The sequence below is a fragment of the Ranitomeya variabilis genome, chromosome 1 (assembly GCF_051348905.1).
Source record: "Ranitomeya variabilis isolate aRanVar5 chromosome 1, aRanVar5.hap1, whole genome shotgun sequence".
Classification (NCBI taxonomy): Eukaryota; Metazoa; Chordata; class Amphibia; order Anura; family Dendrobatidae; genus Ranitomeya; species Ranitomeya variabilis.
The window spans coordinates 38,754,236-38,771,505 of NC_135232.1; the positions used below are offsets into that span (position 1 = coordinate 38,754,236).

At 44.9% G+C, this 17,270-nt stretch overlaps 1 protein-coding gene across 1 annotated transcript in view; it reads left to right on the plus strand.

Annotated features, from left to right (window-relative positions):
- The window catches only part of TXNL1 (thioredoxin like 1), a 28,439-nt gene extending 15,262 nt beyond the window's left edge, over window positions 1–13,177 (plus strand). The window contains exons 6-8 of the mRNA XM_077282375.1: window positions 169–341; window positions 1,488–1,592; window positions 12,943–13,177. Of these exons, the coding sequence (XP_077138490.1) occupies window positions 169–341; window positions 1,488–1,592; window positions 12,943–12,972 (308 nt within the window). The 3' untranslated portion in view covers window positions 12,973–13,177. The remainder of the gene's footprint in view (window positions 1–168; window positions 342–1,487; window positions 1,593–12,942) is intronic.
- The last annotated feature ends 4,093 nt before the right edge of the window (window positions 13,178–17,270 follow it).

A 17,270-nucleotide genomic window follows, 5' to 3' on the forward strand; every position in this document is an offset into this window, starting at 1 on the left:
GGGGAGGAAGCGGAAGTTAAACCCCTTAAATGCTGCTGTCAATCGTGACTGCTGTGATCAGTTATCATCTGGAAAGTTCTTGCAGAAACTTCTGCTGTCCTGAAATTTATTTTCATGAGGAATGAAAAATGAATATGGAGATGAAAATACCCGTGATCCTCTCCGCAGGTCAAGGTCCAAAGTTTGTAAAAATCTTCATAAACCTCCCACGCTCTATGGATTTTGATGAAGCCGTGAGGAGTGAACCAACCCAAGCGCTGGAATTGACGGCGGATGATATTAAGGAGGACGGCATCGTACAGCTCCGCTACGTGAAGTTCCAGAATGTAAACAGTGTAACGGTGAGTCACGTGGCCGGCGGTGGTCAGGAACTCCTGTCCATTGCGGTGGAGGCTGCTTCCAGCAATTTTTAGAATAGCTTTCATCTTACTCCATTGCTTTGTAGCTGGTGTAGTACTACAATACCCAGCGTGCCTTGCGTAGAAGGTCTTAATTTTTGACACGACCACATCCCTATCCACTTTCCCTATCTTCATAGATATTGTCGGATTGAGCTTGTAATATTGAGCACTTTTGCAATTTACTGCTTATTAAAATGTTAAACCGTTCCTGAGATATTAACACTTTTTTTTGTTTACAGCTCATTGCCTTGGAAACCGACCACCTGTAAAAAAAGTTTGTAAGCACTGCGCATATTCTGCTATCCATCAGAGGTGGTCGGCCTCCAAAGCAACCTGTCCCCTAATGCCACTGGTAGACAGGACTATTGTCATCTCCAGTCCCAAAGGAGATCACTGAGGCCGCGGGAGATCGGTGTGATAAGGAACGATTATTTCTTTATAACTGCTCCTTTAGTTTGGCAACTTTTCAAAAGTTCAGAAAACGTTTTCCGAAAACTTTTTGACATGTCAAAAGTTTTTGACAACTGTGCAGAGACCCCATCAACCGATAACAAATGAGTAGAAGAACTCTGCATCCATCTCTCGGTGATCGTCGGGGGTATTTTGTGGATATTTTTTGCAGCGTCTGGATTTAATTTATTTATTTTTTATTATTTTTGGTAAAATCCTCTACAATATTAACTCTGCTCTCTAAACTTTCCCGGCAGCAAGGGGCGTTGTGTGAAGGTCCTTTTTCCCTGGCCCTAATTGGCGGGGCCGCGTCGGGCTCATTAGCGTGCTTCATTGCTCCGGCTCTCGTAGATAAATTATTTTTAAGTTTCATTTCCGCTCCGTATCATCCACCAGCCTTTAAATAACCCATTCTGCGGCGCGGCACACAGGTGGCTGCTCCAGAATGACATTGCTAGGACAGCTTCAATTTGTGAAATGTGTGAAATCTGCTCCGGCTAATTGATATGTGGACTAATTAAATTATGTCTTTTTATTGCTCGGCCACCTGATCCCACAAAAGTGCGTTCACACCAGATTTATTCGCGTCTATCCCCCAGTGTCTTCCTAACCGGCCGCTAATCGTTCTTCTTTCAGCTATTTGTCCAGTCCAATCAGGGTGACGAGGAGGCGACAAGAATCACGTACTTCACTTTTATCGGGACCCCCGTACAGGCGACGAATATGAACGACTTCAAGAGGGTAAGTGAGAGGCGTCTTTATGGGAACCATTCACATCGCACTCAATATTTTTGCAAATATCTGACCTAAAAAAGCAGAATAGTCAAACGTCAAAAATTCTCCTACAAGTTGGAAAATAGCACTTGAGCTGAGATTTCTTATTATCCCTAAGGTGCTACTTTTTAACCATTAACATAACAATTTTATAAAAATCTGTACAATTTTTAGAGACAAAAGGTTGAACCACTTATTGTTTTTTTTTTTTCCTCAGAACAAAACACAAAAAACAAACAAACAAAAAATATACCGTATATACGCGAGTATAAGCCGACCCAAGTATAAGCCGACCCCCCCCCTAATTTTGCCACAAAAAACTGGGAAAACTTAATGACTCGAGTATAAGCCTAGGATGGGAAATGCAGCAGCTACCAGTAAATGTCAAAAGTAAAAATAGATACCAATAAAAGTAAAATTAATTGAGACATCAGTAGGTTAAGTGTTTTTGAATATCCATATTGAATCAGGAGCCCCATATAATGCTCCATACAGTTTATGATGGCCCCATAAGATGCTCCATATTAAAATATGCCCCATATAATGCTGCATATAAGGTTAATGATGGCCCCATAAGATGCTCCATAGACACATTTGCCCAATATAATGCTGCACAAAGGTTGATTATGGCCCCATAAGATCATCCATACAGACACTTGCCCCATATAGTGCTGCACAAACATTATGGCCCCAGAAGATGCTCCATACAGAGACTTGCCCAATTTGCTGTTGCTGCAAATAAAAAAAAAAAATAAAAAAAAAAATCACATACTCACCTCTCCGTCGCGCAGGCCCCCGGCACTTTCAATATTCACCTGTCCTCGTTCCAGCGCCGCTACATCTCCAGCGTCTTCTGCACTGACGTTCAGGCAGAGGGCGCACACTAACCACGTCACCGCGCCCTCTGACCTGAGCGTCACTGCAGAAGATTCTGAAGATGGAGCGGCGCTGGAACGAGGAGCAGGTGAATATCGTGCAGCGCTGCGCTCCCCGTTATACTCACCTGCTCCTGGCGCGGTGCAGTTCCTGCTTCCCTGGCGCTGCTGCTTCTTCCTGTACTGAGCGGTCACAGTTACCGCTCAATACAGTAATGAATATGCGGTTCCACCCTTATGGGAGGTGGAGCCGCATATTCATTACTGTAATGAGCGGTACCATGTAACGCTCAGTACAGGAAGAAGCTGCCGGCGCTGGGGAAAAGATGTGCAGGGACCGCGCCAGGAGCAGGTGAGTATAATTAGACGGCCCCCGCTCCCCCTCCCCTGCTGACCCCTGGGTATGTCTCAAGTATAAAAATCTCGGCTTATACTCGAGTATATACGGTTTATTATTATTTCTTTATATGACACCATTAATGCCATGGTGCTGTGCCGTGTGTGTGTGTGTATATATATATAGATAGATAGAGATATATATATATAGATATAGATATAGATATATAGATATAGATATATATATATATATATATATATATATATATATATATATATATATATATATATATATATATATATATATATATATATAGATATAGATATAGATATATATATATATAGATATATACACTCACCGGCCACTTTGTTAGGTACACCATGCTAGTAACGGGTTGGACCCCCTTTTGCCTTCAGAACTGCCTCAATTCTTCGTGGCATAGATTCAACAAGGTGCTGGAAGCATTCCTCAGAGATTTTGGTCCATATTGACATGATGGCATCACACAGTTGCCGCAGATTTGTCGGCTGCACATCCCAAAGATGCTCCATACAAGGCAGGATGGATCCATGCTTTCATGTTGTTTACGCCAAATTCTGACCCTACCATCCGAATGTCGCAGCAGAAATCGAGACTCATCAGACCAAGCAACGTTTTTCCAATCTTCTACTGTCCAATTTCGATGAGCTTGTACAAATTGTAGCCTCAGTTTCCTGTTCTTAGCTGAAAGGAGTGGTACCCGGTGTGGTCTTCTGCTGCTGTAGCCCATCTGCCTCAAAGTTCGACGCACTGTGCGTTCAGAGATGCTCTTAGGCCTACCTTGGTTGTAACGGGTGGCGATTTGAGTCACTGTTGCCTTTCTATCAGCTCGAACCAGTCTGCCCATTCTCCTCTGACCTCTGGCATCAACAAGGCATTTCCGCCCACAGAACTGCCGCTCACTGGATTTTTTTTCTTTTTCGGACCATTCTCTGTAAACCCTAGAGATGGTTGTGTGTGAAAATCCCAGTAGATCAGCAGTTTCTGAAATACTCAGACCAGCCCTTCTGGCACCAACAACCATGTCACGTTCAAAGGCACTCAAATCACCTTTCTTCCCCATACTGATGCTCGGTTTGAACTGCAGGAGATTGTCTTGACCATGTCTACATGCCTAAATGCACTGAGTTGCCGCCATGTGATTGGCTGATTAGAAATTAAGTGTTAACAAGAAGTTGGACAGGTGTACCTAATAAAGTGGCCAGTGAGTGTAGATAGATATATATATATATAGATATATATAGATATAGATATATAGATATAGATATAGATATAGATATATATAGATATAGATATATATATATATATATAGATATAGATATAGATATAGATATAGATATAGATATAGATATAGATATAGATATATATATATATATATATATATATATATATATATATATAGATATATATATCTATATATATATATATACGCACACACATACACACACATAATATATGTATTTATTATGTAAATACCACATCCTCAAAAGTCCAATCTAACAAAATATTTAACCCAGAAGTTTAAACAAGGTTTCCTCCAATCCTGCAATAAGAGACCAAAACATCATAAAAACAAAAAACTATAAAATGTCTGTTTGGTATTTTTGCATGTGTAAAAATTAGATTTTTTATCAAAATGAAAAGTTCTTTAATCCACAAACTAAAATAATGTAATGGGAACAGAAAAACTTTGAAACACGAGATCCAGAATTGCCATTTTTACGGGTCACGACCCCTTCCTGAAAAAAGCAAAATGAAGTGATCAAAACATGTTATACGTACTCCAAAGTGGTGCCAATAAAAACCACCGCTTGGCACACAAATAATAAATAAAAAAAAAATAAATAAAAATCTTGACGCGGCTCAATGATCTCTGGGAGAAAAAAAAAAGTTATTGCTCTTGGAAGAAGAGGGGGAAAAAAAACAAACATACCAACAAAAATGTAATAAATGTTAAATGCTAACACATACATATTATTTAAAAAAAAAAACTTTTTGAAGCGCAATAAAAAAATAAATCTTTCAATCAAGAAGCAAATTTTGGAGATATTGCAGCTCTGCACAGATGATGATCTGTAAAGGAAAAAAAAAAAAAAATCCTTGAATACGATTTCTGTAAGAGTGGTACAAATTTTCTGTTTTTGTTTAAAAAAAAAAATACCCTGTTTTCTCCTGCGGCTCATTGGGGGGGACAGCCCGTGGGTGTATGCTGCTGCCACTAGGAGGCTGACACTAAGTGATACAAAGAAAGTTCTCTCCTCCCCTGCAGTGTACACCCTCCTGCTGGCTCTCAGCTCCACCCCTGCAGTGTACACCCTCCTGCTGTCTCTCAGCTCCTCCCCTGCAGTGTGCACCCTCCTGCTGGCTCTCAGCTCCACCCCTGCAGTGTACACCCTCCTGCTGTCTCTCAGCTCCTCCCCTGCAGTATACACCCTCCTGCTGGCTCTCAGCTCCTCCCCTGCAGTGTACACCCTCCTGCTGGCTCTCAGCTCCTCCCCTGCAGTATACCCCCTCCTGCTGGCTCTCAGCTCCTCCCCTGCAGTATACACCCTCCTGCTGGCTCTCAGCTCCTCCCCTGCAGTGTACACCTTCCTGCTGGCTCGGCTCTTCCCCTGCAGTATACACCCTCCTGCTGGCTCTCAGCTCCTCCCCTGCAGTGTACACCCTCCTGCTGGCTCTCGGCTCCTCCCCTGCAGTGTGCACCCTCCTGCTGGCTCTCGGCTCCTCCCCTGCAGTGTACACCCTCCTGCTGGCTCTCAGCTCCTCCCCTGCAGTGTACACCCTCCTGCTGGCTCTCAGCTCCTCCCCTGCAGTATACCCCCTCCTGCTGGCTCTCAGCTCCTCCCCTGCAGTATACACCCTCCTGCTGGCTCTCAGCTCCTCCCCTGCAGTGTACACCTTCCTGCTGGCTCGGCTCTTCCCCTGCAGTATACACCCTCCTGCTGGCTCTCAGCTCCTCCCCTGCAGTGTACACCCTCCTGCTGGCTCTCGGCTCCTCCCCTGCAGTGTGCACCCTCCTGCTGGCTCTCGGCTCCTCCCCTGCAGTGTACACCCTCCTGCTGGCTCTCAGCTCCTCCCCTGCAGTATACACCCTTTTGCTGGCTCTCAGCTCCTCCCCTGCAGTATACACCCTTTTGCTGGCTCTCAGCTCCTCCCCTGCAGTGTACACCCTCCTGCTGGCTCTCAGCTCCTCCCCTGCAGTATACACCCTCCTGCTGGCTCTCGGCTCCTCCCCTGCAGTATACACCCTCCTGCTGGCTCTCGGCTCCTCCCCTGCAGTATACACCCTCCTGCTGGCTCTCGGCTCCTCCCCTGCAGTGTGCACCCTCCTGCTGGCTCTCGGCTCCTCCCCTGCAGTGTACACCCTCCTGCTGGCTCTCGGCTCCTCCCCTGCAGTGTACACCCTCCTGTTGGCTCTCAGCTAACCAGTTCTTGCTTAGTGTCTGTTGGAGGTACTTGGGTCTGGTTCAGACCCCAACGTAAATTTTTATTTTTTAATTAGCGGAGTGAAGGGGGCGACGGTTCCTTTCAAGGTTCCGATCTCCCCCGAATCATCATCAGGCGAGCACTGCGAGTATACCTCCCCGTACCCTCTCCTGCGACGTGGGAAGCCTGAGCTCACTTCAGGGGCGACGGTTCCTTCACGGTCTCGATCTCCCCACACCAGCAGCAGGCGACCACATGGAGTGTCGCCTCCATGTATCCTCTCCTGGAGCCTAATGCCGGACAACCGGCCCTGTCCACCCAGGGGCTGAACTCCGTAGATGTACAGAGGCCCCTCTCTATGGCGTTCGAGCAGCCCCCACTGTCCCACCACTGTGAAAGCGGATGGCACAAGGAGGCGGACGGTTCCTCTCCACCTCCCTAACAAAGGGATTGTCGATTGAGGCTTACACCTTTATCCCTGCATCGTCCACGCTGCAATACCTGACCTGCAGCAGAACAGTAGAGGCGCTCACGTTCCTCGGCGCTGGAACCCAGTCATCGCAGCGGCTCCATGCCGGGACGCGCACCCATGGTGAGTGGATCCAGTCAGCGGTGGCCTCTGCAGTGGGATATTCACCTGCTGACAGGCAGCCTCAGCTTCCCTGTGGCCCACCTCCCTGAGGTAATGCTCCGGCCGGCTGCAAAAATTTAGCCCCCGGCTTTGGCCGATGTGTAGGCCGCATCCCAGAAGCCACACCCGCACTATGGCGCTAAGGCGACTCCGCCCACCTTTTCTGGCACGGGAGCGATCGCTTCCCTCAGCAACGCAGGTATTGCTCACGCCGGCTGCAGAAATTTAGGCCCCGGCTTGAGCCTATTCATGAAAGTCACGAGGCTCCGCCCACATCACGTCTGTGGCTCCGCCCTCCCCAAATTGGCGCCTCTCGCTCTCTGCGAGACTTTACCACCTCTGCAACTCCGGTGGCCATCTTGGTCCACCCTGCCAGCACACACACAGGGGCTATGGTTTTGCATTAAAGAGGCACTTGATCAGTATTCCCTGGTCTTAAAGGCGCATGACCAGTATTACCCGGTCTTAAAGGTGCATGACCAGTATTCCTGGTCTTAAAGCCGTCGGCTAGCAGGGGCCGCAAGTATTCTAGAAACATACAGGCGTCTAGAAAACAGAAGTTTCATTTCCTGATCCCTCAATAATGATTTGCTGAGAACAAGTCTCTGAATATGGATCGAATATTGCCTTGGTTCTGGACTCACCAGAACTTCAGAAAAGGATGGATTCGCCTATTGATATCATCAACCAATCTCTGTAGATTGCGAGGACTTCGGTTCCACTCTAGATCACGCAGTGTCCCTCATGAGGAAACTAAACTCCCTCTCAGAGCATTTGCCATTCACCCGGACAGGGAGCGTACGGATAAGCGATCCACTGTACAGAAACCTCTGCAAGCACGGTATCCTTTTTCAGCCAATATGCAAACACGCGGGGTGCTCCCTCCCTAAGACATGAGATGCCATGCCTGGCCTGATTCTTAAGGGCGATGGGTCTTTTTAAAGGACACCGATCTCCCCACACCATCGATAGACGAGCACATGGAGTGTCGCCTCCATGTATCCTCTTCTACAGCCAGGCCTAACGCCGGACAACCAGCCTTGTCCACCCAGGGACCTTAACTCTGTGAATGTACAGAGGCTCCTTTTTTTGGCGTCCGATCACCCCCTCTGCATCTCCACTATTTAGCAGATGATGCAGGAAAGCAGACAATCCCTTTCCACTTCCCTGTTAAGAAGATGGTGGATCGAGGGTTCATCATTTTAACTCCGCACAGTCAAAAGAGAGCGGCGATAGTAAGAGATGTTTTTTCCTGACCTGCATGCAGCCGCGCATTCTACCACTTGGCATATTATCCGGGTAGAATCTCCTGTGGTATACCTACCAGTATCCCTACCCAATAGATCATCAATTAAAAATACAACCTACTGTCCGATAGCAAATCTAGTTCGTTCCGTCTTGTGGCCTCCAGTTCAGCACTCTACCCTCCCTTAGCCGCCACATGTGTTGCTAGAGCAATGGTCTCTTGGTCAGAGACCTTAACTATTTTGATTTCCTATAGACCCAACCAGCAGTGGATCAGTTGTCCAGGACGTTCTAGATCTAAGGGATCTTGGTTCCAAAATGGAGACCGAAAAATAAGACCGACCCTGAACCTCAAACTTCTACCAAGCTTGACAAGGTCCCCCTTCAGATGGAGTTCCCCCGTTCAGACATTACTTCAATGGAAAAAGGGGGAGTTTCTGGCTTCCACCGACATTCAGGATGCTTACCTTCATATTCCTATGTTTTTCCCTCTTCAAAATTCCTTCGATTTCCCTTTCGCGAACAGCATTTTCAAATCACGACCTTGTCCTTCGGCCTTGCTACTGCACCCAGAGTGTTCGCAAGGGTTATGGGGCTGTCATGTTCCTCTTGCCTAGAGGCACAGTAGTCCTGCCCTACCTGGTCGACTTTCTAGCCGATCCTTCAGCCCGGCGCTGAGTCGTCTATATCTCTTGCAATACCCTCTCTCTCCTGGGCTGGCAGTTAAACTTAGACAAGTTTTTTCCTCATTTCCAGCTCAGCAGATATCCTTTTTGAGGATGATCCTGGAATCTTCCAGAAGTTTGGTGATTCTCCCTTGAGACAAGGCCGTGGCCCTTCAAAAGGGAACTCGCGCACTTTTTCACTCATCCCCTCATTCCATTCGATTTGCTAGGAGTGTTCTGAGGAAATTGGTGACGACAATGGAAGTGGTTTCCTTCGCTCCTCTCGTTTTCTGCAGGTCAATCAGGCTTTCAGACGGTAGTCTCTGAGTTCCTTCCTTATCCAGGGAAGATCCTTTCTCCCAGTTATTAGTGACTACCGATGCCAATCCTCTCCTCCTGATCATTGTTCTGAGGATCCAAACGGTACAGCTAGTTCTACAGTAGGTCCACTGCCTTCTGGCGGGTCACCACATCCGATTCAATCGGACAATCCCATGTCTGTGCCATACGTCAATCTAGCAGGTACCCACGGTCAGGCGTCATGGCCGAGGTACCTCACATTCTCTTTTGGACCACGATCTATCATCTGGTGATCTCGGCACTACACATCTCAGGTGTAGAACTCTGGGCGGCAGATGGCGTCAGGGTCCCGCGTCATGTGTGGGAACTTCACCCGGAAGTCTTCCATCAGATCCGTCTTCTCTGGAGCACTCCAGATGTGGGTCGGATGGCATCCAGACTGAACGCCAATGTACTCTAAGTTCATGGTTCGGCCTCCAGGTCCAAAAGCCATTGCAGTACATGCTCTGGTTCTTCCATGGTACCAGTTTCCGTCACCCCTCTTCCACTACTTCCGAGATCTTTTCGGAAGCAGGAAGGGCCCCAGTGATCCTAGGAGATCCGCACTGACCATGTCAGGTTTTTTCTCGTTTGCTGAACTAGTATTTTTCCGTCTTAGTGCAACAAAACTGCAAATATGGACTTCCTCGCAGGGAGTCTTCACATGTGGTTCTTCCCTATCGCATACCATTAGATCTTTGGGACCTTAATGATCCTGGGAGTCTTACAGTAGACTCCTTTTTGATTCGGACAGACTTTACTATCAGGGAACATCGCCCTTTTTTTCTCTGCGATCTCCTCATCCTGACGAGTCTTTGGAGCTAGCCGCTCTGTTCTTTCAGACCTTTTCCCTTATTACCATCAAGGCAAGGTTGTCTACAGGCAATCCCCATCCCTTGTTACCATGGTGGTGTATTGTATTCCCAGAGTTATGAGGGCATCGTTCTTCCCTCATCTTTTTCGGCACCAGTCCACATAACGGAATGGGTTCCCCATATTCTGGACGTGGTGAGTGCTGTAAGTAGGTACGTCTCGAGGACGGCGTCCTTCCGAAGGTTGGACACTTTATTTGGGCTACCTCACTGTAAGAGGACTGCTTGCTGACGGTTACAGGAAGGGTTTAGCCGTTTCATTGGCCATGTTAGCTTGGTAGATTTGTTACACCATCCAGGAGTCCTTCCGTGTTAAATGTCAGCCTGTCTATCGAGGTTTCTTGGATTCTAGGCACCAGGCGTCGGCACAGCACGACTGCAAGCTTGCGGGTTCGTCCAGTCCGCAGGCATTCTTGAAGCACTATAATTCCCAGACTTTCACAGATGTGAGTCTGGGCAGGTGGACTCTGCAGGCTGCGCTGTTGCACTTGTAAATACTGGTTACACAGGGCCTGATCTGATGTTGTTCCCACCCAGGGACTGCTTTGGGATGTCCCACGGTCTGTCCCCCAATGAGGCGATGGAGAAATAGGGATTTTTGTGTACTCACCGTAAAATCCTTTTCTCCGAGCCAATCATTGGGGGACACAGCTGCTACCCTATTATTAGCTTGTGCTTGTTTTATAATTTGACATGCTATACTCTCATAGTATAATGTGACATGCTATACGCTCATATGTTGTTATTGATCTCCTACTGCTTTTGCACCGAACTGGTTAGCTGAAAGCCAGCAGGAGGGTGTATACTGCAGGGGAGGAGCTAACTTTCTTTGTATCAATTAGTGTCCTCCTAGTGGCAGCAGAATACACCCATGGTCTGTGTCCCCCAAAGATTGGCTCGGAGAAAAGGATTTTACGGTGAGTACACAAAAATCCCTATTTTAGCAGCAAAAGCTAAAAATCTCCTCCCCCCTTAGACCCTTGTCAGTGTGGCAAGATTTTCTGTATATGTTTTGTAGCATAAAAACAGGCCAAAATCCTAAACAGAACAGAAGGGTTAATCTCCTCTTGATTCGGCTTAGCCAGGAGACTGCTCTCAACACTTATTTATTACAAAGGGAGGAGGCTCCTGCTGCAGCCAGTTGCCTCACAGGACAGTGGTGAGGAGGAGGCTCCTAGGATTTTCTTTACAACCAAAACTGAAAAATTTGTATTCTGATCAACAGAAGGGAAACTGTCGGCATGTGAAAGTGTTGGCACCCTTAAAATTGTTCGAGAAAATGAAGTATTTCTCCCAGCTTGAATTTTTTTGGAACTTGATTGGGGCTGCTTACTATCCTGCATGCAGACTATCCTGCGTTGCAACCTTTCACAATCTTTACCGTCCACATCCAGGGGGATTGTGATAGTGCCGTGGGTTGCAAACCTCTTTGTTATGTTGCACACCGTGGACAAAGGAACATCAAGATCTCTGGAGATGGACTTGTAACCTTAAGATTTTTGATAAGTTTTCTTCTCCTCTTTTTGTTCTCCATGCTTAAGTGTGGCACACACAGACACACAATGCAAAGATTGGGTCAACTTCTCCCCTTTTTTGATCTGGTTTCAGGTGTGATTTTTCATATTGCCTGTTACTTGCCACAGGTGAGTTTGAACAAGCATCGCATGCTTGAAACAAAGTTTACCCACAGTTTTGGAAAGGTGCCAACAATTTTGTCCGGCCCATTTTTGGAGGTTTTATGTGAAATTATGACCAATTTGCCTTTTCTTTACTTTTTTTGTGTGTGTTGTTCCAATACACACAAAGGAAATAAACATGTGCAACTGCAATAATTTCCTGGGGGAACTACTTTATTTTCTGGCACAATTTCAAGGGTGCCAACACTTTCAGCTATGACATGTTTATAATTTATAGGTTTTTTTTCTCATGTACAATTGCATCTCACAAAATCAGAATATCATCAAAAAGTTAATTTTATTTCAGTTCTTCAATGCAAAAAGTGAAACTCGTATATACAATCATTACAGAGTGATCTATTTCATGTGTTTATTTCTGTTAATGTTGATGATTATGGCTTACAGCCAATGAAACCCCACAAGTCATTATCTCAGTAAATTAGAATACTTCATAACACCAGCTTGAAACAATGCTTTTAAAATCCGAAATGTTGGCCTACTGAAATGTATGTTCAGTAAATGCACTCAATACTTGGTCGGGGCTCCTTTTGCATCAATTACTGCATCAATGCGGCGTGGCATGGAGGCGATCAGCCCGTGGCACTGCTGAGGGGTTATGGAAGCCCAGGTTGCTTTGATAGCAGCCTTCAGCTCGTCTGCATTGTTGGGTCTGGTGTCTCTCATGGACACACCAGCAGATGACATTGCTCCCCAAACCATCTCTGATTGTGGAAACATCACACTAGACTAGATATACGTGTGTTGTATTCCTGAGGAAGAAGTCATACAGAGACGTCGAAATGCGTTGAATAAAGCCACAATTCCTTTGCATCAATAAGTCCGGATTTTCATTTTGTTCAGCAGCGCGGATGATATCCACTAATTATCTCCGGTTGTTTTCTGATATGGTCAATGTCTCACCCGTGGCTCTGTGGCAGCTGACGTTTAGATGCTCTTTCAAAGGGGCACCGGGTGAGCAGTTTTCTGAATAACAGATTCTGAAATTGTCGGATAAGACCCTATTTGCGCTTCTTCTCTCCTATAGTTTCTTTGTTTGGTAATGATTCTATATAATATGAGTTTCACTTTTTGAATTGAAGAACTGAAATAAATTAACTTTTTGATGATATTCTAATTTTGTGAGAAGCTCCTATATTTTGTGATGTTACTGTTCTTTTAAACGTTTTTTTTTTTCCCAACTTTTTCAACCAGGTTGTAGGCAAGAAAGGAGAGAGCCACTGAGCAGATGTCGGGAGGAAAGTCACTGTTACACACTTTGGGTCGTCACCACGAGAAGCATTTTCCGAAAAGTTTTAATGTCCCATTCAGAATATAATTCTCAAATAAAACATTTTTTTTTTGCTTTTTGTTAAGTTTCATAACTGTGATTTTATTGGAATCTGCCTCTGCCCATTTGTAAATAAATAGGACTACTTTTGCCAAATCACTTCTGTGTCTCAGGACTTTAATGAGCGTCGCTGTTGTTCTCAGGTGTCGCGATTGGCAGTTAGGTGCATCACAAAATCACTTCTAAGCATTGTGTATTCAAAAGTCTGCAAAAAAGAAAGCTTCAGGATTAGAGATGGGCGAACCTGAACAGTAAAGTTCGGCGTACATACCGAACACCTACTGTTCGGCCACGGACTTCATCAGGAAATCCATGTTACGGTACCAGGTGTTTGTCATGCTGTCATGTGCATGACAGTGCTGGAAACACCAATTCTGATCGGAGGTGAAATCATTCCCGCTGGTCAGAGAGCCGCGGTTCCCACGCTGTCAAAAGACAGCGGGAGCACTCAGCTGTGATCAGAGGTATAAAGTTTACCTCTAAACACTGGTATAAAAATGACAATGAATGAACGCCCAGACTGAGAAAAGCAGTGTCCAAAAACACCCCATTTTACTAGTGTAAACCTGTACTATAATGGCAATATAAAGGTATAAAGTCAAAGCAGATCTGTCACCAGATTATTATTTATTTATATAGCACCATTAATTCCATGGTGCTGTACATCGGAAAGGGGTTACATACAGGGTAATAAATATCATTTACAGTAAACACGTTTACAGTGACATACTGGTACAGAAGGGAGAGGACCCTGTCCTTGCGGACTTACATTCTGCGGGATAATGGGGAAGAGACAGAAGGTAGGGGTGCAGCAGCTCCAGTGGCGGTGAGGCGGCAGAATGGATATTGCAGGCTGTAGGTTTTCCTGAAGAGATGGGTTTTCAGGTTCCGTCTGAAGGATCCAAGGGTGGTGGATAATCGGACGTGTTGAGGCATGGAATTCCAGAGGATGGGGGATATTTGGGAGAAATCTTGGAGGCGGTTGTGCGAGGAACGAATAAGTGTGGAGGAGAGAAGGAGGTCTTGGGAGGATCGGAGATTACGTGAGGGAAGGTATTGGGAGATTAGTTCAGAGATATAGGGAGGGGACAGGTTGTGGATGGCTTTGTAGATCAGTGTTAGTAGTTTGAACTGGATTCGTTGGGGAATTGGGAGCCAGTGGAAGGATTTGCAGAGGGGAGAAGCAGGGGAGTAGCGAGGAGAGAGATGGATTAGCCGGGCAGCAGAGTTGAGGACAGACTGGAGTGGTGCAGGGGAGTTAGCGGGGAGGCGACAGAGGAGGGTGTTGCAGTAATCGAGGCGGGAGAAGATGAGGGCATGCACAAGAGTTTTAGTAGATTGTGGGCTGAGGAAGGGATGGATTCTGGAAATATTTTTGAGTTGGAGGCGACAGGAGGTGGCAAGAGTTTGGACGTGTGGTTTGAAGGACAGGGCAGAGTCGAGAGTTACCGCAAGGCAGTGTATTTCAGGTGTGGGAGAGAACGTCGTTAACCATAATAGGCCGGGTAGGGGAGGTACGTGAGATGGAGGAAAGATTGAGTTTGGTTTTGTCTACATTGAGTTTTAGGAAGCGAGAGGTGAAGAAGGAGGATATGGCTGATAGACACTCCGAGATTCTGGACAGCAGAGAGGTGACATCTGGGCCAGAGAGGTAGATCTGAGTGTCGTCTGCATACAGGTGGTACTGTTTTTTGGACCAAGCATATTTAAGATTTGCAGCCCCTTAAAGCTGTCGCCGTCATACAAATTGTGTTTACACTAATGGATATTCAGTAGAGATGAGCAAATGTTTGGAAATTCAAGTTCGCCATCTAATCAAAATTTTCCCAGGAAATTGAATTTGCATCGAATCAATTCACCACAATACTAAAGTACTCAAAAGCCTCGAATTGCCCTGAGAAGACGGCTGCGTTATGGAATTGGTGCGGCACTGTAATAAAACTAATGAAGTGAGGCTACTTTCACACTTGCGTTTTTTGCTGTTCGTCGTTATGCAGCAAAATGACGTATTGACGGACGTCATGAATATAGGGAAAAACTTGTGTGACGCATCCAGTGTAATGACGGATGCGTCGTACACAAATTCCGGAGAGAGTGACGGTCAGCGTCGGATCCTGCGTCCATAGGCTTCCATTATAGCCGACGACAGGCAGCGCAGGATGCGTCGCTGACTGATATTCCGACGTGCGCAAACAATGTTCCTCTGAACGTTTTCTCTCCAAGACGGACCGCTATTTTACGACGGATCCAGTGCACGACGGAAGCAGGATCCTGCATTCTCAAAAAGCGACGGATTGTGACGGATTCAAAAAAACGCAAGTGTGAAAGTAGCCTAAGCAGCAGCTGCCAGGTATGTAGCCCTACATTACAGAGACAGTGGCTATCCTGGCTCACAGACACGGTGACTCTCCTGCCTCACCGACACGGTGACTCTCCTGCCTCACCTCACTCATCTTCACTGCTGCGCTGTTGCACACTGTCTAATTTTATTCAGTGTTTTATGGCTTTCTGTCTATCGCTACTGGTGAGCTATAAGCTGTTACGTCCTCTCACTATCCAGATTCAACACTAAATGGCTGCTGCATTCCCTGCCTCTGCTTTTATTCAGTCTGCTGTTTGACTGTGCTATGCCATGTGATAGGTGGAAGACATGATAATGGATGCCCGCGTGGCCAAGTGTGATCCTTCTCTTGCTGATGCAATCTTCTGCAAAATGTAAAATGGCAGAAAACATTTTCGCAGAAAGAATTGCAAATTATCAGGTTTAGTGAATTCTTTACATTTTGACATTGATTTAAATTTATATATCTGCATAAATTCACCAGCTCACATTTTTTGCTTTTCCTGTGTATCCAGTATATAACTTTTCTGTACCAAACCTAAATCAAACTTAAAACCTTATAGTGATCGGAATTCGGTTCAGCAGAATCGCCGGTCATCCGTTTTGTCCCGCATTTCATACTCTGGCCACTAGATGTCACTAGCAGCACAGCCAAGTCTTCCCTTCTCACAAATGATCTATTATAATGAGCCGCAATTGTTTATCTCTCCTCATATTTCCCCCTTTTCATACACTTATTAAATCCTGGATTCTGTCACATCTGCGTTTCAATTAATTTTATGTACATGTTAAGAAAGCAACTTTTAAGTCCGCCCATTATAGATAAGACGTAGCGAAATCCCGGGGTCTTATAAAATATATTAGCTTCTGACCCAGCGCAGCACATAGAGCGACCGTCGCCAAACTTTGCTACAAAGTGGCCGCAACATAATTCCCGAAATATACGGAGGAGGTGAAATTACATTGTGCTCGGGTCTGATGTGTGGACTTGTTGCAAAACTGCAGCTGATAACTTTCCTATTCAGTGACAATGAAGCTATTGTGTATTTAATAAGGAGCCGGCACGAAGATTAGACCACGAGAAACCGCCGCGCAGACGTGTACCGGGACATTACTGATAGCGCAGAAAACCCCAGGAGATGATTAATAATAACATTATACTACTAATATCATTATTAATACTAATATCATCATTATTAATACTACTACTATTGTCATTATATTATTATACTACTAATATCATCATTTTATTATACTACTAATATCATTATTAATACTAATATCATCATTATTATATTCTTATACTACTAATAGCATCATTTTATTATACTACTATCATTATTAATGCTAATATCATCATTAGTAATACTAATATCATCTTTATTATATTCTTATACTACTAATATCATTTTATTATACCACTAACACCATCATTATTAATACTAATATCATCATTATTAATACTACTACTATCATTATTGTATTATTATACTACTAATATCATTATATTATTATACTAATATCATCATTATTAATAGCACTACTATCGTCATTATTATTTTATACTACTACTATCGTCATTATTATATTATTATACTACTAATATATTATACTACTAATATCATCATTTTATAATAATTTTTTAACTCAAATAATTCTTATTTAGGATCTCATGACAATTTACTTGTTACATTCTTATATTTCAATAGTTTTCACCCTAAACCAACCCCCCCCCCCCCCCATTCCCAACGTAAACCGCCCCCTCCCAAACAGACAGCCCACCTCCTTTCTTAACTTAACCATCAGGACTATAAAGTTACTATCCTCACCTGTAGATCTGCATGCCTCATA